This window comes from Cryptotermes secundus, unplaced genomic scaffold (genome assembly GCF_002891405.2).
Source record: "Cryptotermes secundus unplaced genomic scaffold, Csec_1.0 scaffold968, whole genome shotgun sequence".
NCBI lineage: Eukaryota > Metazoa > Arthropoda > Insecta > Blattodea > Kalotermitidae > Cryptotermes > Cryptotermes secundus.
Window position 1 is genome coordinate 100,103 of NW_019719376.1, and position 23,867 is coordinate 123,969.

Here is a 23,867-nt window from a genome sequence, read left to right on the forward strand (position 1 = left end):
TCAGTCTGTGTTCCTCCCTGAATGTCAGAGACCAAGTTTCACACCCATACAGAACCACAGGTAAATTATGGTTTTGCATATTGCAATTTTTATTTTTTGGACAGCAGACGAGAAGACAAAAGTTTCTGGACTGAATGGTAGCAAGCATTACCTGAGTCCAATCTCCTCTTAATTTTCTCCTGAAACAGGTTTCGATCTGTTATTGTTGTTTCCAAATATCTTAACTGTGCCACATTTTCAAAAGATCTGTTTTCTGTAGTTGTGCCATGATTTTGCATGACAAGACAGCAACATGTACTTAGTTTTCTCTGTCTTTACATCTAGACCAACCTCATTACTTGCTTCAATTAAAGTTTGTGTGTTTTTCTTCAAGGTATCTATATTATGACCCAGTAGATTCACACCATCATCATAGACCAACAGCTGATGTGTCCCGTTTAATTTCAGTGCCACCTGGTTTTCCTGGACCTTCCTAATGGCATATTCTAAAGCAAAGTTAAAAAGGAGTGATGATAATGCATCTCCTTGTCTTAGACCATTTTGGATAGAAAATTTATCAGACAAATGTTTGCCTATATGGACTTTACTATAAGTTTTATTTAAACACATTTTAATCTTATCAGAATATTGTACAATACTTCCCTCTTAACAGAATCATAGGCTTTCTTGAAGTCTACAAATAGCTGATGTACTGTCTCATTGTACTCCCATTTTTTTTCCAATATCTGACAAATGCAAAAGATCTGATCTGTAGTTGATCTGTTACGCTGAAACCCACACTGATGATCCCCAAAAATTTCATCTATATATGGACTTAACCTTGAGAGAAGAATATTGAACAAAATTTTATATGAAGTTGATAGCAGTGATATCCCCCGATAATTACTACAGTCAGATTTATCACCCTTCTTGTGAACTAGTACAATAATAGACTCCTTCCACTGATCAGGCAATTTTTCCTTATGCCAAATAGAAGTAATTAGATTGTGGATCTTAGAACGTAATATTTTGCCTCCTGTTTGAATAAGTTCTGCCAGAATTTGATAACTAACTGGTGACTTATACTGTTTCAATTTTGCAATAGCACTTTCAACCTCAAAAGGGCTAGGTTCAGGTATTAATGGCTCAGCTGTATGGATTTCTGTCTGCCTAACAGCACTGGCCCTATGTACATTAAATAAGTGAGAGAAGTAGTTCTTCCACCTGTTCAAAATGTTGTGGGAATCAGCAAGCAGATCACCATTCTCATCTTTCACTAAGTTACTTCTAGGTTGGTAACCCCTCTTAAAGTCATTTATTCCTCTATACAGGTCTCTAATGTTCTTGTTCTTACTGTCCATTGCAACCTCATCAAATTTGTCTTTCAGATATTCACTATTTTTGTTCCTGAAATTCCTGCTGGTTGTGTGTCTTATATTGTTCAGATTATCCCCATTTACTCGTAACTCCCTTGGATCCTGTAACCATTGCAATTTGGCCTGCTTTCTTTGGTCTAGTAATTTTGAGCATCCTTCATTGAACCATGGCTGATGCTTCTTCAATTCATAATAACCTAGACTCTCCTTGGGGGAAATTTTTATATTCTCTTTAATAGTTTCCCCAAGCTTTATTAACATACACCTCAGTGTCCAGCTTCTCAAGATGAACTCAGCTTCATGTAGTTGGTTATTTATAACACAGCTGCACAGAACACTAGCTGGAAACTAATATCCAACATACTCATTCAGCAGGCTGGGTCTGCAATAAAGCATCTGACTTGCATTCTGCATTCTTGACTGAAGCCTCTCAAGATTTTTCTGTCCTTCCCCCGATGAAAGCTAAGTTAGTTCTCTTAAAGGAGCTGTGAGTTCTAAATACCTTCCTTTCTGGTTCAATATTTACTGTCATCCTCACATTTCACTTGATCTTAACACTTTGTGGACCGCGCACCCTTTAAAAGGTTTTTCCCTTTTAAACATGGCAGACCGTTCGCCTGTTAACAGGTTTTTAAAACATGATAAGTTGCAACACACTATACATCTCTCTGGCACCACCCAAGTTGCACGCAATGGCGTAATAAAACTCTGGAATATTCTCTTGTCAGTAACTTGATCTTGCTGTTTTCTTAAGCCACTATAAGTGATAATGCTTTGTTGCTCTTCAAGCTGTATGTATCAGCCAGTAGTTAGTGTTGGGTTATGGACAAGGACAAATTCTTTTCCGATGAGCCAGCTGACCTGCCTTGTGAGATGCGTAGTTATGGTGTTTCAGAGAGCAGCAGTGACAGGGGAGAGCAAAGAATTGTGGCCACAGACAGTAAAAGTGACCGTAGCTCCGACGATAATGGAGGTAATAACATTGTGGAGACAGTAAAAAATTTAAAAAATCACAAAAATCTAAACCCTGATTCGAAATTGAAATACAAAGCATTTCTGATGAATGTGGCAAAGCCCTGGGCTACAGACCAGATGGTGGCGACAGAACCAGAGTCAGACACAGACTTAGTGCGACTGTGCCCATTCAATCCCACCCCACGCAAGCCTCATGTGGATCCCACAGGGCAACTCTCAGGTGATATGCGGAAACATACCCTCGTGAAAATTGTGAAGAGTGAACATTCCAAGGGGAAGCATCTTTCTAGGCAGCACCTTCCATGATGATACATATTCCTTATTTTACAAAGCACATTTTACATTTTTCCCACAGGGTAGAAATTTACACCTCCCATTGCTTCCTTCAGTTTTAGTTTTTTCTATCAAATTAGACAAATTCTGTTGTTCTACTACAACCTATTGGGTCTCCATGATGTTGTGTATCTTTCAGCTATGTCCAATCCTATCCATTACTTAATTTTTCTATTTGCTTTCATGTTGGCAAGCCATGGCCAGCAGACTATCCTCTGTTATGGGTGCTAGCACTATCTCCACTACCACTTTCCAAAACTGTTACTGAACTATTAATTCATACTTTCATATCTGGTCTGTTTTCAGGATATACACATTAAATCACAGTAGACACTTCTTATAGGAGAAGTAACGATGTTTTTCTATAAAAATAAAGCCAAGAAATAAACTTCCAAAATGACTGAGCACACTGTAAAACTGCATATGTAGCATTCGAACAAAAGCTAATTAAAAATCATCATATTTGAGCACCTTTATGCAGATCAGTGTTTAATGTTAAATCAATGCAAAAACCGTGCCTATCTGCAGATATACATTTAAAACTGATCAATTGATTAAGCAGCCAATTAAACAGTTAAGTCAGTTGGTTAATAAAAACATAAAAAACAAAAAATGGTTAACTAGCTGTTATGAAGAATGAATCTGTATAAACTTTATTCAGTGACAGACATATCCTGATGTATAAAAATCTTCAAGCTGACAGTTTTTCAGCTGGTGTTGTGCAAAAGAAAAGACTTATCACCATCATCATTAAAACCCGTAACTGGATCCTATCCACAGTCAGTTCAATATACTTACAATTTTTGAAACCTACTTCTCCAAGATAACTTTTAACATTATCCTAGTAACTACATCTCATAAGTTTTCTTGTTTATTGAGATTCTCCAACTAAAACTCTGTATTCATTTCTTCTTCTTTCCATATGTCATGTGGTCTTAGTCAAGCTCATTATTATAATTTTATCACCTTAACATATAATATTAATATACAAATAATTAATAAATATGTACTTAAACTCCAACTGTGAAAATCTGCATATCTTAAATAATTAGTTAAGTAAATAATATCATTGACAATTACAGAAATAATTAATCAATTAGCTGCAACAACTGTAAAAATATATTACTTACTCCATACTTGAAATAAGTCTGGAAACTGGGAAAGAGGTTCTCTTCCATGTTAGAGCATCATTTACTGGGTGAAAACAGTAACAAAACTTCATACTAATTATATGTACACAAAAACATGATATGGTGATTCACAGTGCTGGTTCCATGGTTGGCATCTTTAGGCATGAAGGACTGGCAGGCACGGTGTCTAGGGGTTCCAGTAGGTCTATGCAACAAACAATCAAACATTAAGACAGCATTTCAATTGATCTTGCAACTCCTGGACTTCACAACCATATCCAAACTTGGGTCCAGTTGGTGGTTGAAGCTCACCTGTAGGAACATTGAGTTCCTTCAGCTGTTTTTCCAGTGTATTCTGAGGTGTAAGCAGTTCAGCTAATTCATCCTCCAGATCATCCTCTGCTTCCATGGGCTGTGCCAGTGCTGTCTGAATCTCATGGTGCACATCCAACACCTACAAAGAAGATTAATCAAAAGTTAGAGAAACTATGTTTTGCTATATGTGTATTTTTTGCTTCTTATAACAAGAAAAGAAACCTCTTGGATATTTTCAACTTGGAAGAGAGGAGAAGTGGAAGGACAGCATTATATGTGTCTTAAAGAAATTTGCTGTGTGGGTGGGAGGTGAAATGAAATGGTTCAGGACTGTGTACACTAGTAGACTTTGGTAGTAGCAGTGATAGACCTGTACATTCTGTTACTGCCTCTTATTACATACATGATGTTTGCCATTTGACAAACCTCATGCTGCCTGAAACAGTTAAGATGCCTAATATCATCAATTCAAGGCTCTCTGTTACCTCAAGTTTAATTAAATTAGTGTCGGTTCTTCCATTTTGTGCTTCAATTCTCTGTTTTCTGACCAACAGAGTGAGCTATCACCAATTTCTCTGAGCACTCAACAGATTTTAAACTTTACATAGAATTTGAAGGATCACCACACACTGTCCTCTCCTCCAGAGCTCTCAGCACAGCAAAGCTTATCACATATTTACTTACAGCTTCTGACATCTATATTTAGGTGTGACTCCTATATTTATTCTCATCATCTGGTCCATGACTTAGCAAATCTAATCTTAAAGACACATTTCATAAATCACACTGTTAACCATAAACATTGCCATTATTCTAAAAATCAGTAAATTAATCTCGTGTGATTCCACCATACAGATCTAAGGACACCCATATAAACCACACAGCTGTGCAATAACAAACAGTTTGCAGCTTTGTAAATTAACTGGTTAGCTGAAACTTACTTCACCACAGTGAAATCCCTATTTCACAAATCTCTAGTGGAATGGTATTTCTTGTAATAAACTGAGGTTTTCACTAAATGAGGATTATGTAAAATTACTTGAGAAACTTTCTTCTTAAAAGACTTACTGTATATAATTACAATAATATATAATTTCTTTACATAAGTAATTGAAGACTTTGTTTCTATACAGGCATGTACACTTAATCAATAATATCAAATAAATACGAAATAAACACTATAAGAACCTCAGTCTTGATTTCCAGAAGGTAACAAACTTTCTACACTATTATTATTATTATTATTATTAATATTGGAGGGGGTGGGTTTTTCCATGCACCGCGACCAGTTTGATCTATTGTGCGTCCCCCTACAATCTTCTACCAGCCTCTATACCCTACTGGTATTGGTGCTTACCATCAGTCCCTACTCAGCCAGTGAGGTCAGCCTCTACTGGCTCAGAGGTATCTCAATGCTTCCCCCATCTACCAGAGGCGTTAGAGACTACTGTTGGGCGGGAAATGTCCTTAATTTAGCTCAGTGGCCTCCTTTGGAGACATGAGGTTCTTTTACGTGCCATAAAGCTACAACATGGGACCCACGGCTTAAAGTCCCTCCCGGAGGACTTGTTCCCTGAATTTTTCCGCCCTTAAAAATTCCACGACCTCCGCCGGGTTTGAACCCACGTACCTTGAGTCATGAGGTGGGAACGTTACTCCTAGACTACGGAGGCTGCTAACTTTCTACACTAAATGCAGGTTATTTACTAAATTGAAATTCACTAAAAGTGGGATTTCTGCATCATCTTCATAGACGGAGACAGTTTTGACCCTAAGGGTTGTGTTCAGAATTTACCCCTCCATATTTCAGATGATCTTCCCATTTTCTCTTCTAGCATTTGGTCTCTATTAATGAACTCTAGAATTTTTTTCTTTCCATTTCCTACAAATGCTAAAACCAATGTGCATCTATACTTAGGGCATCAAACATATTTAATTTTTCTTTGTTTGAATTCTAATGTGGTCAGTCCTACAACTACTGATAATCTTTAAGAAGTCAATTTCAGCTGTTGCATTGCATTTCTTCTGTTGTGTACTTTTAACAGTCAAGCATTCTGATGCACACAATAATGTGGACACAGGTTACTACATAAAATTTAGAAAAGTATCTGTTCTTGCCCTTCTACATACCATATCTGTATGTGTCCTGGCAAAATAGATGCACATTTATTTAACTTCATATTTAGAGTATTAAAATAAATAAGATTTATTTCATGTGGTAGATAAAATTTCCAGCACAGGTGCCACATCTTGAATTTGGTGGCATTAAGAAGCCCCTTAAAATAGTGTCCTACACATTTCTGACATCATTCATTCAGCTGGTAAAAACATTTCTGGAAGCCACCATGAGGGGTCACCTGCAACATGATCTCTGAAGCCATATGAATCTCCACTACATCTTTGATGTGAGAGCCCTTCAGCTAGTTCTTCATCTACTGAAAGAGGTAGAAACTGCTGCTGCAGAAGCAGTGACCCATGAACTATGGCCTTGTTATTCAGGCTTACCCAGTATTTGGCTACTCATATTTCAGGCAATGTCTCCCATGGGTGGGTGAACATTACCTTGTGTTCTACTTGTTGAGTGTAGAACCCACAAACACAAATTCATGGTGCATGATGCCCTACCTAACCAGTGGCGTGCCGTGTATGGAAGCAAGGGAAGCATTGCTTCCGTAGTTAAGAAACGAAAAGACAAACAAGTCATATATAAATAATTCAATTTGAATAATAAGGATTTGAATATTGTCATTTAGCGCGTGTTCCTGCCCAAGGCCACATGCCTCCTCCTTCTCCCTTCCCTTGCTTGGTGGGACGGACAAAGTTTCCATCGTTATTCTCCATTAAAGTTTGTCGCACATGAACTGGGCAAGGAAACAACTTTCTGTTTGTGGGCTACTGCCTGTGATACGGAAGCGAAGGCCTGTGTTCTTCCAATGGTTATGAGAAAATTAACTGTTTATGTGTGATTTCAGTCTTGTTGGGTGTTATAGGTAACCTTAAGTTTTATTAAAATATTGTAAGTGTATATTTAGATGGCGTAAGACTGTATTTGTGATCATATTTTGACGCATCAGAAAGAAACTATCTGCGTTTAAGGGAAGCAAATCTCTTACTGCGGTACACGGGCAGGGGTGTGATTAGACTACACGCACAGGCAAAAGCTAAAATGAATGCTGGCAGACAACGCGACTGCGACTGTGCAATCGAAAGCCTTTTAAAATGGAGGTTTAATAGCAGGGACTTTTCTGAAAAGAAAATAATTATAGAAAGAGGATGACCGACATGAGAGTTGCCAGAACTTAAAGCACAAACCAAATTTAATTTGGAATAGTATTCTAAAACAGAGTGGCTATCCGGTTGCCGTAATATAGGAAAATTGTTTTGTTGGCCATGCCTATTGTTTCTCAAGGAAAAAATGTATGGAACAAGACTGGGTTTGGTGATACCAACAAACTTCATAAAGAATTGAAATGACACGAGAACTCTCAGACTCATATTATTTCAACAATGCAACTTGTTATGTTAGGGAAATCTCAAATTGACTGTCAACTTGACACTCAAAAGCGCCTGACGATACTACATAGAGAAATAATGAAACGCTTGATTGATATCATCTGCCATTTAGGAAAGTGGCAACTTGGCCTTCCTGGTCATGACGAAAGCGTGGATTCTATCAACCGAGGTAATTATGTGGAATTAGTTCACTTGTTGAGGAAATATGGTCATAAACTCAATGTTCACCTTGAGAACAGTACGGCATTTACAGGTTTATCTAACAGAATACAAAAGGACCTTACTGACTCAATAAGTGATGTAAATTTTGGTGAGTTGATTGCTATCAGTTCGATTATTAGGTACCACTGCTTCCCTTACCTAAAATAGTACCACACGCCACTATACCTAACAGATACTTCTAACATCACCTTCCTTTTTTGGGGCAATCCAGCCATAACATTGTCTCTCTCAGTGAAAATGGCAACTTTCACACAAAAGATTTTCATTTACCTTCAGAATCACTGTCATTATCATTTGCAGAATATTTATATTGCTATTGCTGCACTGAAGAACCACCAATCCTTCTGTGGTCACTACGGTGTTCTTGAATCAATATTCTGGGTGTCATGTACAATGGAACCCTCGTTCAAAGTTCCTAGATTTAAGGTTTCCCCTCATTTAACATTAAGATCCCAAATCAATAAGCTCTGTGTTAAAATACCTCCACTTAAAGTTTTCCTCAGTTTAGTGTTCAAATACACCTTATAGCAGATACAAAGCCTCTTCAGAACCTTAATGAAGATGGTATTGCAAACACTAACTGAAATTTGGACTATCTCTGCAACTGTCTTTACCATCTGTCACTAATCAGAGCACATAATCTCCTCCACCGTCTCACACTATTCTTGTTCTACGAACACACAAAGCTGTCTGTTGTGTGGATTGCCTTCTGATATACAACTATCCTCAAAACTGTTATACCAATCACATATACTGAATATGTGCAGTGTTTGTTTGCATACACTACCAAAAGCACCAGCAGTGTTTCGCTTGCAAGTGTCCCAACTGATGGATAAATATGTTAGCTCATTGCTTGAAGCAACAGTCCATCTTCCCCCTTCAAAGCCTTCCCTTGGGACCTATCACACATGCTAGTATAACAGCAACCGAACAATTTCACGACTTTGGGATGTACACATGACTCCACATGTACATATGGGTCCCACCCTACTGACCACAATTTGCTTCTGTTCCAGAACTCTCTGAAGCTATTACAAATATCTTAGGTAAAATAAAAAAAACAAACAAAAACTCTGTGGCCTGTAGTCCGCAAATGAACTACACCGACCGAGCGACTGCCGTTTGTCAGCGAAGTTAGTACCAACTTCTGCGGAGAGAGGGTGTCATGTGGTAAGTCCAACGGATCCCCACGGCCATTAATTTTGGTTTTCTAGACCAGAGCCGCTATTTCCTTGAAGCTCCTCAGTTATCTTCACAAGGCTGAGTGGACCCCGTTCCAGACCCACTACTTCTCAGAAAATCTGGTAGCGCCTGGAATCGAACCTGGGACCTCTGGATCTGTGGGCAGGAACTCTGACCACTAAGAGGAAATATCTTAGGTAACTGAATAAAAACTAGGTTTGTTGTTTGTACCAACTCACCTCCTCCAACTGCACCATAGTATCAGCTACACTGTCTTCTGTCAGCCCTGATCCCTTCAAAGTTGATTTGAGTGCTGCCACCCCGAGCTTGTATGCCTCTAGAACCTGCAACCAAACACCAATAGACATTAGCGTCCATTTGTCTATATCCATCTAAATTGCAACACTTGTTTTACGCTTCAATATATTCTTTAACACTTAACACTACATGTTTCGGCCTCGAAGGGCCATCTTCAGGTGTTTTATTACAGATATTCAATCAAGACCCTTTAAAACTGCTACACTGTTTTGCTGTTCCAATTAAGTTTAAAAACCACATTCTGCAGTCCTCCTTTAATTAAAACAAGATAAAATTCTTTTATAATTTGTTGTTTCACTTCACTCAGGGTGTCGTCACTTCTGTAAAATATATTAAAATGTTTTCCCTGGCAGCTTGTTCCTCATGTTAGTTATCTGTAATTTAGAAATTCTTGTGCCTGGTTTTCGTTTCCTCCTCTTTACTAGTAAAGACAACACAACACGTTGAGGATGAAACGAAAACCAGGCGCAAGAATTTCTAAATTACAGATAACTAACGTGAGGAACAAGCTGCCGGGGAAAACATTTTAATATATTTTATGGAAGTGACGACACCCTGAGTGAAGTGAAACAACAAATTATAAAAGAATTTTATCTCGTTTTAATTAAAGGACTGCAGCATGTGGTTTTTAAAATGAATTGGAACAGCAAAACAGTGTAGCAGTTTTAACAAGGTCTTGATTGAATATCTGTAATAAAACACCTGAAGATGGCCCTTTGAGGCCGAAACATGTAGTGTTAAGTGTTAAACAGTATATTGAAGTGTAAAACAAGTGTTGCAATTTAGACGGATATAGACAAATGGACACTAATGTGAACAATTGCAACGGGATGCTGAAATACAGAACCAGTAGACACCCGAAAACCTCATAACATCACTCAGTGCAGCCTCTACATTTCTTAAAGTTTGTGATGATGGTATATTAATACAATTATCGAGTTTTTGCACTTTATCCATCTTCCTGTTTTTATTTAAAACACAACATTTCAGAAACTAGACTGCCTGTCTTCAGGTAACAGGTCCAACTAAGTAAGCTTTTACCTGAAGACAAAGACACAATCCAGTCTCTGAAATCTTGTTTTAAATAATAAACAGGATGATGAATAATGCACAAAAATGCAATAACTGTACACGTATACTTCCTTACCTTGGCATCAGACTTGGCTTCATGTATGTGGGTCAGTAACAGGCGGATGTTGTTGAGAGCAGAAGTTCGCTTCTCAATACAGCTGTCCAGAACATGCTTCTTCCTAAGGCAGCTCCGTGCCTAAGCATGATAAGACATAATGCTTGTGCAGTTTCACAAGAGTACAAGAAATGTTACATTAAATACAGTTATGTTTTTAATCATTTAATTATAACCATTTAGTGTTACATGTAATTCAAATATTAAAACTGTGATATATTGGAATGTAAGTGTCCTTGTTTGTTGTTTACTTTATGGCACTATCAGTATCTCAGAATCTCAGACTATGCAGGGTGTGTCCGAAAAGTAATGCAATTTGTTTCTTCCCGCCGCTCCTCCTGGTCGCAGCGCGTTAGGACCAGGGGGGGGGGGACTCTTAGCTTCACAACGCTTCCAAGCTCAGTCTGCTCTGAGCTCTGGGAGCATCAGGATCGCTGTTTCAATGAACTTCCTGTCAGTGCCTGTGCCACGACGCGCAATAGAGAAAACTATCGAACAAGGTTACATGATCAAGTTCTGTGCTAAACTGAACAAAAGCTTTGCTGACACCCACCAAATGATTCAGGAGGCCTACGGGGACTCTGCTCTGTCCTATTCTCAAGTCTCCAGGTGGTTGAAATTGTTTAAAAATGGCCAGGAAGGGGTGAAGGATGACCCCCGCTCTGGATGGCCATCAACCAGCAAAAGTGACAAAAATTTGTCTCGTGTTCATGTTCTTTTAAATACCGATCATCGAATGAGTGTTCGGATGATAGCAGAGAATTTCAGTATTCCAAAAACCACTGTGCACGACATCATTACTGACAATTTGCACATGCCGAAAGTGTGTGCCAAGTTGGTCCCCAAATTGTTGACTGACGACCATAAGAACAACCGAGTGATGATCGCGAGTGATCGCAAACTTCTTTTTTGTTCCCGAGGAACAAGACGGCCCTGAAAGGAACCTGTTTTGGAACCACTGAACCGATCCAAACCGCCGTGACAAAGGCTCTAATGGAGGTCCCCGTAGACACCTTCCAGGATGCGTACCGTGCATGAAAAGGTCGTTGGCAAAAGTGTGTCAATGCCCAAGGTGAGTACTTCGAAGAATGTTAAACGTCTGTAACGATATATTGAATAATTTTTTTCCCTACGAACTTAATTGCATTACTTTCCGGACAAACCTTGTATGGTGTCAAATAGTAAGGTGACTAGTGAGTAATGAAATGGATGGGATCTTGAAGGGAGCACTTGTAGACTACCAAGGTACTACACCAGCACTTCCTGGACGGACAAATCTCATTCCAGATAACCAGTGTCCCGGCCAAGATTCAAACTAGGCACCTCCTGAATATGCTATAAAATGCTTCTGTAGGCTACTTTCCTTACTATGCATTCTTGCCATGACGTACATAAAAATAATGCATGTAGGAAAGGTCATGCCTGCTTGTCCATCCATACATTTCAATTTGAGAACTGTCAGATGATTCTGATGAAATTTAGTATGAATGTTAGGCTACTGAAAACCAATCCAAGCTTGTACGTTTCAATTTCCTATAGTCAGCAATAACAGTACTGGAGATGCATGGACCTGTGAGATGGAAACAGCACAAGTGACACTTCCAAAATTCAGTAATCATAGTAACCATTGCAACAAGAGTTGTACTTAACACTACAAATATCCTTATCAAAGCTATCTGGAACAGTTATGAACATTCAGAAAGTCAAGGAGCAAGAAAGATGCGGAAACTCTGCGTATCTAGGTATGAACTGCACCCTTCCAATCTTGATTTATAAGAAGCTGGAGGTACATGTACATGTATTTATTCCCCCCCGTAACTCCTGAACCAATTCCCCAGTTTACATGAAATTTTGTAATAACATCACTTCATATTTACATGGTTCATTTTCTCAGCATAAATAACAATAATATGGCAGCTGCAATACTTGTCCCTGCCAAATATATCCACATGGAACCTGTCAAGACTTGCACTTAGTGACACATTGTGGAGAAATAAGTATGAGTCTGGAGATGACTAGCCTTGTTACACGTTTGGTAAAGTTAACCTAGGCTCAACAATTCTAACATGCAGTCTTATCACTTAACCTTATTTGAATGGGTCTCAAGCTCCACCAAATAGGCCACTTTCCAAGAGGTATCACCCCACCTAAAGACTTTATGCATTTCATATTTCACAACTATGAAAATAGCAAATGAAATCACTGTCCAACTTCGGGGCATGACTTTAAATTGAATGGTAGTGAAATGCAAATTGCTAGTGGTCACTACTTCCTGGACTTTTGTGTGCTGATCAGCCTAGTTCTGTCAATTCAGTGCTTTATGTAGACTGAGGTGCTTCATTTAATTATTAACCTAGACTGAGGTATTCATGGCTTTACTTAGTTCTTCCAGGAAAATGCTCAGGTACAAGGTATCGACTCCAAGAGTAAGTTAGTTTCCATAAGCTTTTATGGCAAGCTTCCTGTAGCAGTGCAGCAGTGCCAAGCTTCACACAACCGTTCACAGAAACAAGCAAACTCTTAAATTATGAAGCTCGTCCACAAAGTAAGTTTCCCTGGGCCCGTTTACAGAAACAAAACACATGGAAATATTTATTGCAACAGATACAACAAGTGTTCAACTATTTTTCAACATAATTGCCACCGGAACTGAGAACTCGTCTGCTGTCCAGAAACATAAAAATTAGAATATACAAAACTATAACTTTGCCTGTGGTTCTGTATGGGTGTGAAACTTGGTCTCTGACATTAAGGGAGGAACATAGACTGAGGGTGTTTGAGAACAGGGTGTTGAGGAGAATATTTGGACCAAAGAGTGATGAAGTGACAGGAGGCTGGAGGAAACTGCATAAAGGGGAGCTCCATGACTTGTAATCTTCTCCAAGTATACGTAGGTTGTACCGAAAGTCATGAGCAACTCTTTTTTGCATGCAACCTGGGAACAGCAGACAAAAAAGAGTATCCTGCATGACAACGTTCACCCCCATGCTGCTCGCCTCACACTGGAAGCAGTTGCAAAGATGGGGTGGGAAGTTCTTCCACAGCCCTCCTATAGCCCTGATCAGGCACCCTCCAACTACCATCTTTACAGATTTGTGAAGGATCAGCTGCGTGGACAACGTTTTGAGACAAATGAGGCAATTCAGAAAGCTGTGTGTCAGTGTCTTCGGATGGCTGGAACAGAATTTTACAGAAGGGGAATTTTCAAACTCCCAGAACACTGGAAGAAATGTGTACAAAGAAGTGGCGATTATGTGGAAAAATAAAGAAAGGTCTGTAGATTGAGGTGGTGTATTTTGTTTGTCAATAATAAAGCATGATACTTTACAAAGAATTGCTGCTCATGACTTTCAGTACGACCCTTGTAATTAGAATGATCAAGTCAAGGAGGATGAGGTGGGTAGGGCATGTAGCATGAATGGGGGAGAAAAGTAATGCACATATGATATTGGTGGGGACGCCAGAAGGAAAGAGACCACTGGGAAGACCAAGGCGTAGATGGGTGGACAATATTAAAATGGATCTTAGAGATAGGGGATGGTATGGTATGGATTGGATTAATCTGGCTCAGGATAGGGACCAGTGGAGGGTTGTTGTGAACACGGTAATGAACCTTTGGGTTCCATAAAATGCTGGGAAAATTCTTGAATAGCTGCAGATTTGGCTTCTCCTCAAGAAGGGCTCAGCTCCATAAGTAAGTAAGTAAGTTTATTTAATCACACTGTGGCCAACTGTATAACTTATATAGTTTTGCAGACAGAATGATTTCAAAGGCGAAGTGAGTAGGCCCAGAGATGTAGTGATTGTAGTTTGTACATATTATACTGCATCAATTAATGACAGACAAACCATTAGGAACCTTGAGATCACTGATGACAATGTCATTTCACAAGAATTGAAGTATCAGGGAACCAAAATTACATTCATGACTAAATTAAGCACACAATCAGCTCAGGACCTAACTTGGTTTCAGCTTGCCTGAAATGGATGGTTCTTGATATAAACTCCGTCTCAAGTGCAAACAATATATTTTGTGTCTTTGATCTTGCTCCCTACACTACATGTTTCGGCCTCAGACGGCCATCATCAGGTGTATAACACTCACGTCGCTGTCACACTGCACCCAGTTCAAAATTTAACATCTAAAACACTCTCCCTGTCACTATCAACTTCTACTTCGTTGATAGCTGTCCACCTGTAGATTACTTCACACACGTAGTGTAGGGAGCAAGATCAAAGACACAAAATATATTGTTTGCACTTGAGACGGAGTTTATATCATTTATCGTACGGAGTGCAACAGGATGCTTAAATATAATATGGATGGTTCTGTTTATTATAAATTGTGAACTCACTGCCTGTCGCATATTCTTTGCCACATACATCTTGGCCTCTTGCACAGCTACCCGTTTCTCAGTTTCCAATTCTTCTATATGCCTTGTGAGTGTCCGTTCATCACATTCCAAGGTGTACACTCCAATATCTAGCTCGCTAATATGTGGATCTCCCAATTTGACCAGCAAACTGTTGCCCTCTTTAATGGCAGCCTTCCCCTGCCGGCACAGTTCATGCACAACCACGTACAGCTGCATTAAATCTTCTTGGCCACACAGTGATGCCAACTCACTCAGTTCTAGAAGTCGATTATGAATTACTGAAGCAAGCAGTTTTCTCCCTAGGTCCTGCAGCAAAGCCAAAAACATGTCTCTGAATATGCAGGAGTCATTCCATGCCAAATCAACAAATAAGTGGCGACAGTCCTATCTTTTATTTTAATGAGACCTGGTCTGGTTACAGGCTACCATGACCTAGGCAACATTGCACAATACTATGTGTAGTAACCCAGCTATTTTGAAGACATGGAATGTTGAATCGTGAGTGAAGTACAACTTGTATCCCACAGAAAAAATCTGCCGATCTAGTAAACAACAAGAATGATTTTGGAATTGCTGCAGAGTAACATTTCTTTGCCCCAAATCATGCTATAGGTAGCACAACAAAACGGCAGGTAGCCAGAGCAAGTTTTCAGCATCCTTATGATAAGCAAATACTGACACTAAAAAGACTTCTCTGAATTTGCACAAGAAAAAATTAACGGAATTAAAGTATTTTTATGCGAGTCAGAAAGACATCACATAATGAAACAGAGCTAAAGGAACATTTCAGTAATTGTGAGCAGTTTTCAAACACTACTGGAAACCAATGCTATGTACCATTAAATCAAAACACAATGAGAGTTTTTTTTTTTAGTTTCTGGTTCAAATATACCCTTTGATACAGGTGTCTTAAGGCAGTGTTCATGACTTATTCATATTGCATACAATAATGGTACCCTGTACAGTAACGGTGCCTGCACATACACAGTACTCTGAACAAGAGGCAACAATGTAATGATGCAGATAGGCTGGCTACTTATTTCGCCTCACCCCTTGTACCTTCTGCTAGCTCTAGTCAGTTCCAGAGGAGGTACACATGAAGTTGTGTTCAGAACCACTACCAATATACCTGTCCTCAATCTGTGGGCTTGAAACCATCTGTTCAAGTAGCACAAGAAACCAAAATATAAAATGACAAGAAAACTCACCAGATGTTACAAAAATGCTCAAAATATTTATCGACAATCCCTAAACATGCCTTGCATCTTTGAAGGAATCCCTGCAAAATATTCTTAAGTTTGTCAATTCATTTCAGAGAGCTTTCAGAGTGTGAGGTGTGTTCCTGTACACTTTTCCTTTTAGATACCTTAACAAATAAAAGTCACAAACAATAACATGCAATGATCTTCGAAGCCACAATTTTGTACTACTGAACCTGTCATTGAACATCTCTTGTTAGTACACGCATTGCATTTTGTGCAGTATGTGCACTATCACTGTCTTGTTGAAAGTAGTCATACTGTCTTTCATCGTCAGTCAGCTGTTCAAAAAATGGTTCCATTATATTCCTAATGTATCGGTCTAAGTTCACACTCAACCAAAGATTCACCTAGCATTTACAGCACACCACATTCCAATCTTTATGTCATATAGCAGAATCTGGTTAACTGCATGGGGATTTTCATCACTCCAGATTTGTGTGTTCTGAAAATTTACATATCAACTTAAGTGAAAGTATCTTTGTGGGTTAAACAGTTGAGGTCTATAAGTCCACTGTGCAAATTTTTTAGCATCAAGTTATAAAACTGAACCCTTTGTGGAGCATCACTAGGTTTAAGCTTGTACATAACTCTAACTCTATATGGACAAAACTTTATTAATTTAGTTGCCTTAGAAGCACAACCTACAGACACACCTGTCTTGTGACAATTGTCTTGGAAATTTCCAAGGTCTAATCCGTAACCATGCCCAATTGCCTTCAAGCTCCTCATCTGTGAGCAGTTTTCTTGCAATGTCATGTTTTATCAGGAACCGACCCTGTGGTATGCAACTTCTTAACAAATTTGGACATGTAAGATTTTGTGGGCAAGCCTGAACCAAGGTATGTGCAGATCAATTTTTCCTTGCACTTCATTTAAGTTTCAAGAATAACTACTCTCTGATCAGTAGTGTACATCATTGGTTATAAAGAAAAAGAAAAACTCTTGAACTGGGCATACATGAATAGCTTCCACATTATAGCTTTTGGAACTGACTGAATAGAGCTAATGGAATGGAAGAGGGGTAAGTGTGAATAAGTAGTTGGCCTACCTGTGGTGTTGTCATATTTCCTCTTATTACAAGTTCAGTGTATGATGGAAAGTGGTGGATATCCATTGTGATTGAAAAAGCTATAACAGCAATGACTCTCTTGTCATGTTCATGCAGTCTGAAGAGCCATCATCATCCTTCCACTAGCTACAGAAGGTTGAAATCTGTTAGGTTGAAAAAGAAACCATACTGGGTTTAATACAACCACAGACATCAGGGACAGAATGTCAGTACACCTTCCATGAAAAGGTATAGAAGAGTACACTTGGTCGTCGACTTATGACCTATGCAACTTATGACTTGCCGCACTTACGACCACAAAAAAATGAAAAATAAAAGATGATTAAAATGTAAAAGTTTTAAAAAAATAAATTATAAAGATGATAAAAACATTAGAAAGGTTAAAATATACTGTTAATAAATATATGGCCGACATTAGACCAGATCGACTTACGACCTGTCAGTCAGAACGGAAGTCAGCCGTAAGTCGACAACAAAGTGTATAACTAAACTATTCCTGCAGAAATGTATAAAAAGATGGTCACTGGATAAATAGATAACACATTCACATGCATGACATGGAAATAAAATATAAGCTGGAGCAATGCTTGCAAGTTTCATACTGTAATAATGCTAAATGTGACCAAATGTACACCACTGCAGTCAAACAATCATAAATGAGCTGTGGATTGAAAAAGAAGAAAACATGTTGAAATTTACACCACACATCTAGGAAACAATGGCTGCTATCTACTCAAATTATACTTGGTTATCCTTTACATAAAAAATGTAGTTTCAGCAATAACTGATCAGTTGTATTTTACACATTAAAAACTCAACTTACAACTAAGTTTTATACGTCACTTGGTAGCTCCTTGCATGAATTCCATATGATTTCAATTTAATTTAGATATCTCCAGTAGATCTGAGAATACAATATTTTTATCATTTAATGCTTTTGTAACTGCCATAAAAACAGTCAACATTGCAAAAATTTTTGCACTCTGTCTTCAAAATCACTAATGTACATAATATTCTGTAGTTTTACTTGTCACATTAACCTCTGGTTACATCAAGTTTCATTCAGACAAAAAATTCGGAAGCCAAAGACTTGGCAGTTGATTTGGCACAGAATACCTGGTGTGTTAATATGTAAGAATTACAGCAACAGCAATTTTAGAACAAGAATGTACACCACCATGTTTTTGAGTATGACCTCATTTAAAATACTATGTAAAATACTGACATATAATACCAACCTTGCAAGCTGCAATGTGAACATATGGGACATCTTCTGCTGCCTCTTTGGTGCCAAGAACAGAGTTCTTAAGTTTATTAAATATCCAAGTAACAGGTTTCTTGATGAGCAGGTCAATAGTCCATGCATGCCATGTCTGCTGTGGAGGAACACTAACGAATTCTCCATGAAAAACTAGCAACCTGTTCCTGTACATAACAACACGACATATGAAAAATCATTTGCACGGAAATAAACGTCTGAAATTCCTTCAAAAATCTCAAAATGACACTAGAGTCAAAAGAATGGAGAAGGAACAGAACGACCGGAGTTGAATCTGCGAGTTCTTACCTATGCATGGTTTCAATCACAGTCGGCAGACATACTGGAGTTCTGCCCTTTCGCTGGAAGGCTTTTTTCAGACTAGATAATGTGAATATTGGTTTGTTATTATCCACACACCATACCTCCAAAATGGCTGTCCAAAATTTCATTTTTGATTCCCAGTCTAAGGGGTTTACGGTATGGGGTCGAAAATGTGAAAATAGGTAATCCATTCTCATATCATCATTCCAACAGTCGGGCATCTTAGATTTAGGTAAAGGTGAAGCTTCATTATCTGCTGTAACCTCATTTTTAACCTTGATTTCCATTTTTTCTAATAAAACGTACTTCAGTAACAATGAATAGGAATGCAATATCAGAAAGCAGAATCGTTCTACTATTTACCTAAAAGGCAAAGAATAAACCTATATATAACGAACATAATTACTGAAAACTACTCTTTATAGTTCAACCTAGTACCTTTAACACTACACCCACTTCCCCCACTTCGGACTCAACCATATATTCCTTTCATTCCAGGTAACATGCTCTCCGGGACATCATCACGAACGTCAAGGAAACATTACTGCTGCCATCTCTACGCAACTCCATACCAAATGATACAAAATGGCCGCCACCAGTGCCGAGAACACGATCGATAAAAAGGTATGCTATCATAGCATCAGCTTGTGGGTACGTTTCCATCACCCTTCCGGGACCCCTTACTTCACAATAGTAATAAATGATTTTTCAACTTGATATCTTGTACTGCAAGCGTTCATACTCCGTTGTTTTTTTTTTCTGCGGGGGGGGGGGGGGGGGCGTGGTTTAGAAGCGCGCANGGGGGGGGGGGGGGGGAGGGCTGAGTTTAACAGGTGCACATTACAGGAATTTTCTGGGAAAGGAATTACTGCTGCATTTGGAGGATGTGCCTCTTGCAGCATGAAGGTGAATGTGGCTACAACATAATGGAGCATCTCTGCATATCAGCAGAGTGAATTCTGAACAAAGATTATGAGAGAAGATGGATACGAAAAGGCAGGCCAGCGGCTTGGCCTCACAACCATTCAGTTTCATTCTGTGGGGATGCATGAGGTTCACAGTGCACATGGTAAACCAGAAACAAGGCATCAGTTAGCTGAGGCCATAGATGACACCACTGGTCTTAGAAATGAATGCAGCAGCAACATACAATGACAAAACTGGCAGAACGCGTGCAGTCTAACGGTGGACACTCTTAAACGTGTTTTAATAAAACTGAAACTTTTTTCCTGGGTTTAAAATAATGAGCTGAAAAGACATTTTTAAATAATGCTACACTAAGTTAGCACTTACATCAATAATGGTGTCAAATTGACATGTAGTTTGTTAAAATTTATTTTTGCACGAAATGACTGGTCGAACGCACTCCTGGAGCTTAGCCAGCACATTGCATAACACACTGTATATTACAGTTCAGAATTTTGAGGTACCATGACTAGCAAAACCTGATAATCTGATGTTTATTTACAATTTCTTTATTAAAATTCATCACAACACAACAATATAAAGGTCAAGGCTAAAATTAGCTTGGCCACATGTTTCAGCTCATAAAGCGATCATCAGGTAAACACATAACTACCATATTCACACACTACTGAACTGCAATTGCGATCCAGCTTTACCATCGCAATTGCAGTTCAGTAGTGTATGAATATGGTAATCATGTGTTTACCTGATGATCACTTTATGAGCTGAAACATGTGACCAAGCTAATTTTAGCCTTGACCTTTATATTGTTGTGTTGTGATGGACTCTAATAAAGAAATTGTATATAACAACACAACAGGATGAATGAAATGAAAATTACTGATGTTTATTAATGCTGGACAAACCGCTTTTCTCTACAATTGTCCAATCATTTTTCTTTCCATATTAGACTATTTGTTTAACACTTTGACAACTTACTTGTCATATTTCCATCACTTTAATCCACTTCATAAGTTATTCCATTATAGCATTCTGGCATTACAACTGTTTTGACATTCCTGTACCAGAGAGCAGCAGTGGAACACACATGCTGGCTGATGGAGAGTACAAGAATTCATTCTAATGTTGCAGGTTCCCGTAATAACTATGGGCCCAGAAATGATAAAACTTTTTGAGAAATGGGATGTTAACCATCCTAATAATTAACCCAAAACTATTGCTCTCCTTGGTTATGACACCATGTAGTCTCATAGGTGTTTACAAACATTTTAAAGGGCTGCTGCTTCTTAGCTCCAGAATAGATCAAACTAACAAATCTCTGGCACATCGCAATATATCCTATTCACGTACATGAAAAGATATGCTGTCATTTTGTTTGCTGACATCTACTGCGAACATGGAGGCAGCACATTCCAGCAGAATTTTTATAACCATCTATGAGACTGCACAGTGTTATGACCCTGAGGACCACAATCTCAATTGTCATTGTGTAATCTTATGGCAGTGGGTATTTTTCTGAGCAGCCAATATGCACATGTATTTAAGGAGAGTGTAATGGTTGTATTAGGAACATTTTTAACAATAACAAATGTATTAAAATAGATTGATGTCTAATTTATTTCTTAAAGAATCCAGTATACTCAGTCACATACCATAATTAGTTAACAATAAATTAAAAACATATTTATAAATTGTATTTTTAACTTTTGTTTAACAAGTATAATACACAGCAGTATTACTAACAACTTGACAATAATGTAAAAAAGAAAACAGGGCATCAAAATATAACATGTATGAGTGATCCCTAGTTTCAGATATTTGACCACATGAACTTGACAGCAGCTGCCATGTTTGCTAAATACTATGGCTACACAGCATGAGAGGAGTGTGCACACCATGCAACATCCCTGAAATACTAACAAGTTCATGCGGACAGACTTACTGTGCTCTACCACTACAGTACTTGAATGTTGTGACAGCACAGGAATGGTTGTGTAACAGACTCAGCTGACGTGGCTGTTGAATTCTAGCAGACAACCCACAGCCCCAAAGTAACCCTGAAAATATTCCATACTTCATAATACAAGGATTAAAACATAAAATGACACAGGAAATCTGTGTTACCAGTTCGGAATAAATATTCTTGTCTACTTTCTAAAAAGTTCCTAAATTGTAATATACAGCGAACATAACAGTATTACTTAATTGTTTCAAGGCATGGAAAAATGTAATATCACTACAGTGAAACCTTAATTTTACACTTTTTAAGGGCTGCCTAAATTAAATGTAAAATTGAGGAAAGTGTAAAATCATGGAAATGAGATTGATACAATGTAAAGAAAATTTGGTTTTCTTTACACCATTACTTTGGAGGATCATTTAAAAAATACACGTTTGAATATAACAATGTAATTGAAGAAGCAAACATGGTTCTTGTTTTATTTTATGATGCTTTATAAGCAGCTACTGTTATGTAACATCAGTAAGATGAGATGGTGGTCATAACTGAGGAATGGAAAGAATGAGGAAGGAAGCTGTGTTTCCTTTTAATTCGCTGAGTGGGGGGTGGAGTCCAACTGGGTCCGCTCAGCACGGCGGCCACTGATTGGCCTATTGTAGCCTGCCCCGGATGATTATGATGATGAAGATTGGCAGGGGAAACCAAAGTACTTGGAGAAAACCGCCTCAGTGCCACTTTGTCCACCACAAATCCCACCTGACCAGACCGGGGCAGCCGTGGTGGGAAGCCAGTGACTAATTGCCTGAGCTATGGCATGGCCTAAGGAAGTGGTCTTAGTCCATTTAAAGGTACTAGCCTAATATTTGTCTGGATAGGCTGAGTGATTCGTGTACTTTCTGGCTGCTTCCAGTCCTCAGTGCATCCAAGAATGTTACTTTATGTCCTGCTACTTCCTCTTGTCTTGGTCTAGTCAACCCTTGATCTAACACCTGGTTGACATTTCGGATTTCACAAACCTCAAGAGCACCATCACATGTGTAGACCTCAAACTGCACTCTGAGAGGTTGTAAACTGTGCCAGTCATCATCATCATCTTCATTGAGTTTCACTGCACTGTCATCATTGCTGCTGACATGATCAATTTAGGAACCACATTTCACAAAGCAATTCCTTATTGTAGTGGGTGTTACCGATCTCCAGGTTTCTGCTATGAAGTGCACTGCAGGCAACACATCCCTTCATTTGTGTAATATCTTGGGGCAGTCCCCCATCTGTCATGGCTGCAGTCTTCTGAATCAGTTACATTTTATAACAGCATTTTAATGCATGCAGGATTCCCAAATCTAAAGGCTGCAGCTGGCTGATATAGGAATACAACTTCAGTGTTGCTGAGAAATGTGTTCTTTGGGAGAGCAGCATAGTGATCAATGAGAAGCAAGATTTTGTAATTTTTAGCACCAAGTTTTCTGCCTAGTTGTATGAGATAATCTTCAAATACTGTGGTGGTCATCCAAGAATTTGTATTAGCTTCATATTTTGTGGGCAGTCTCTTGACATTCTTGAAGCATCATGGACTTTTATATTTTCCAATTACGAGAGGTGGTAGTTTGTCACTAACATCAGCATTGCATGCAAGGAATGCAGCAACCCACTGTTTTAGATTTTATACCACCATGGCAAAAATCTTGGAATGTTAAGGTTTTGCTGGGTTGTAGATTGAAAATTAGACTGGTCTCATCAGCACTGTATACAGGGTGTTTCACGACTTTAAGGCATAACTGCAGGAGGTGATTTCCTAGGTCTTTGTGGTCAAAAAAGTTCATATTAACATGTGTCCGATTTTGGACGGTTACGAAGTTATGACCGTTTCTTCATTCCTGTACATGCCCTTGTGTGAACCGCATCTATCATCTGGCAGGTCGCTATTTTTAGCCAGCTATAGCCAGAGCATTCTCGTTATCTTGACACTTGATAGGTACCTAAGGCATGGTGGATTGGTATGTCCGGCCATGGCTAGTGTGGCGGCTACTGGTGTTCAGAACAGTTCTCATCTTGGTGCGTCTGTTACGTTCATGATGCCATTTACATTTTCATTTGAGGAGTATGCAGATATGATTTTGTGTGTACGGGTTTTGTGACGGTAACTCATTTCTTGTCGTAGC

At 38.7% G+C, this 23,867-nt stretch overlaps 2 protein-coding genes across 8 annotated transcripts in view; both read right to left on the bottom strand.

Annotated features, from left to right (window-relative positions):
• Positions 1–2,415: 2,415 nt before the first annotated feature.
• Positions 2,416–19,303, bottom strand: LOC111865833 (charged multivesicular body protein 7). Of its 2 annotated transcripts, XM_023854178.2 has the most exons (7): positions 18,804–19,303; positions 18,475–18,661; positions 14,885–15,211; positions 10,491–10,610; positions 9,265–9,369; positions 4,106–4,247; positions 2,416–3,998 (listed from the first exon to the last, which is right to left on the bottom strand). In XM_023854178.2, the coding sequence occupies exons 1-7, from the start codon at positions 19,103–19,105 to the stop codon at positions 3,922–3,924; spliced, it is 1,260 nt and encodes a 419-aa protein (XP_023709946.1). In that variant the 5' UTR covers positions 19,106–19,303; the 3' UTR covers positions 2,416–3,921. The 2 variants fall into 2 exon arrangements, with proteins under 2 accessions (XP_023709946.1, XP_023709957.1); XM_023854189.2 differs by lacking the exons at positions 18,475–18,661; positions 18,804–19,303 and adding an exon at positions 17,216–17,359.
• A 2,035-nt stretch (positions 19,304–21,338) lies between these two features.
• The window catches only part of LOC111865722 (pantothenate kinase 3), a 28,679-nt gene continuing 26,150 nt past the window's right edge, over positions 21,339–23,867 (bottom strand). For all 6 annotated transcript variants that reach the window (XM_033752069.1, XM_023853965.2, XM_023854000.2 and 3 more), the window contains exon 9: positions 21,339–21,802. In XM_033752069.1, the coding sequence (XP_033607960.1) occupies positions 21,749–21,802 (54 nt within the window). In that variant the 3' untranslated portion in view covers positions 21,339–21,748. The remainder of the gene's footprint in view (positions 21,803–23,867) is intronic.

Bases quoted from the DNA above. Each gene is read 5' to 3' on its own strand.
- LOC111865833 (XM_023854178.2), bottom strand. From the start codon at position 19,105: ATGGAAATCAAGGTTAAAAATGAGGTTACAGCAGATAATGAAGCTTCA. The intron at 15,212-18,474 runs GTTGGTATTATA...GCTTTGCTGCAG, and splicing joins TTCACATTGCAGCTTGCAAG to GACCTAGGGAGAAAACTGCT. The intron at 3,999-4,105 runs GTGAGCTTCAAC...TTTGTTGCATAG, and splicing joins GGAACTCAATGTTCCTACAG to ACCTACTGGAACCCCTAGAC.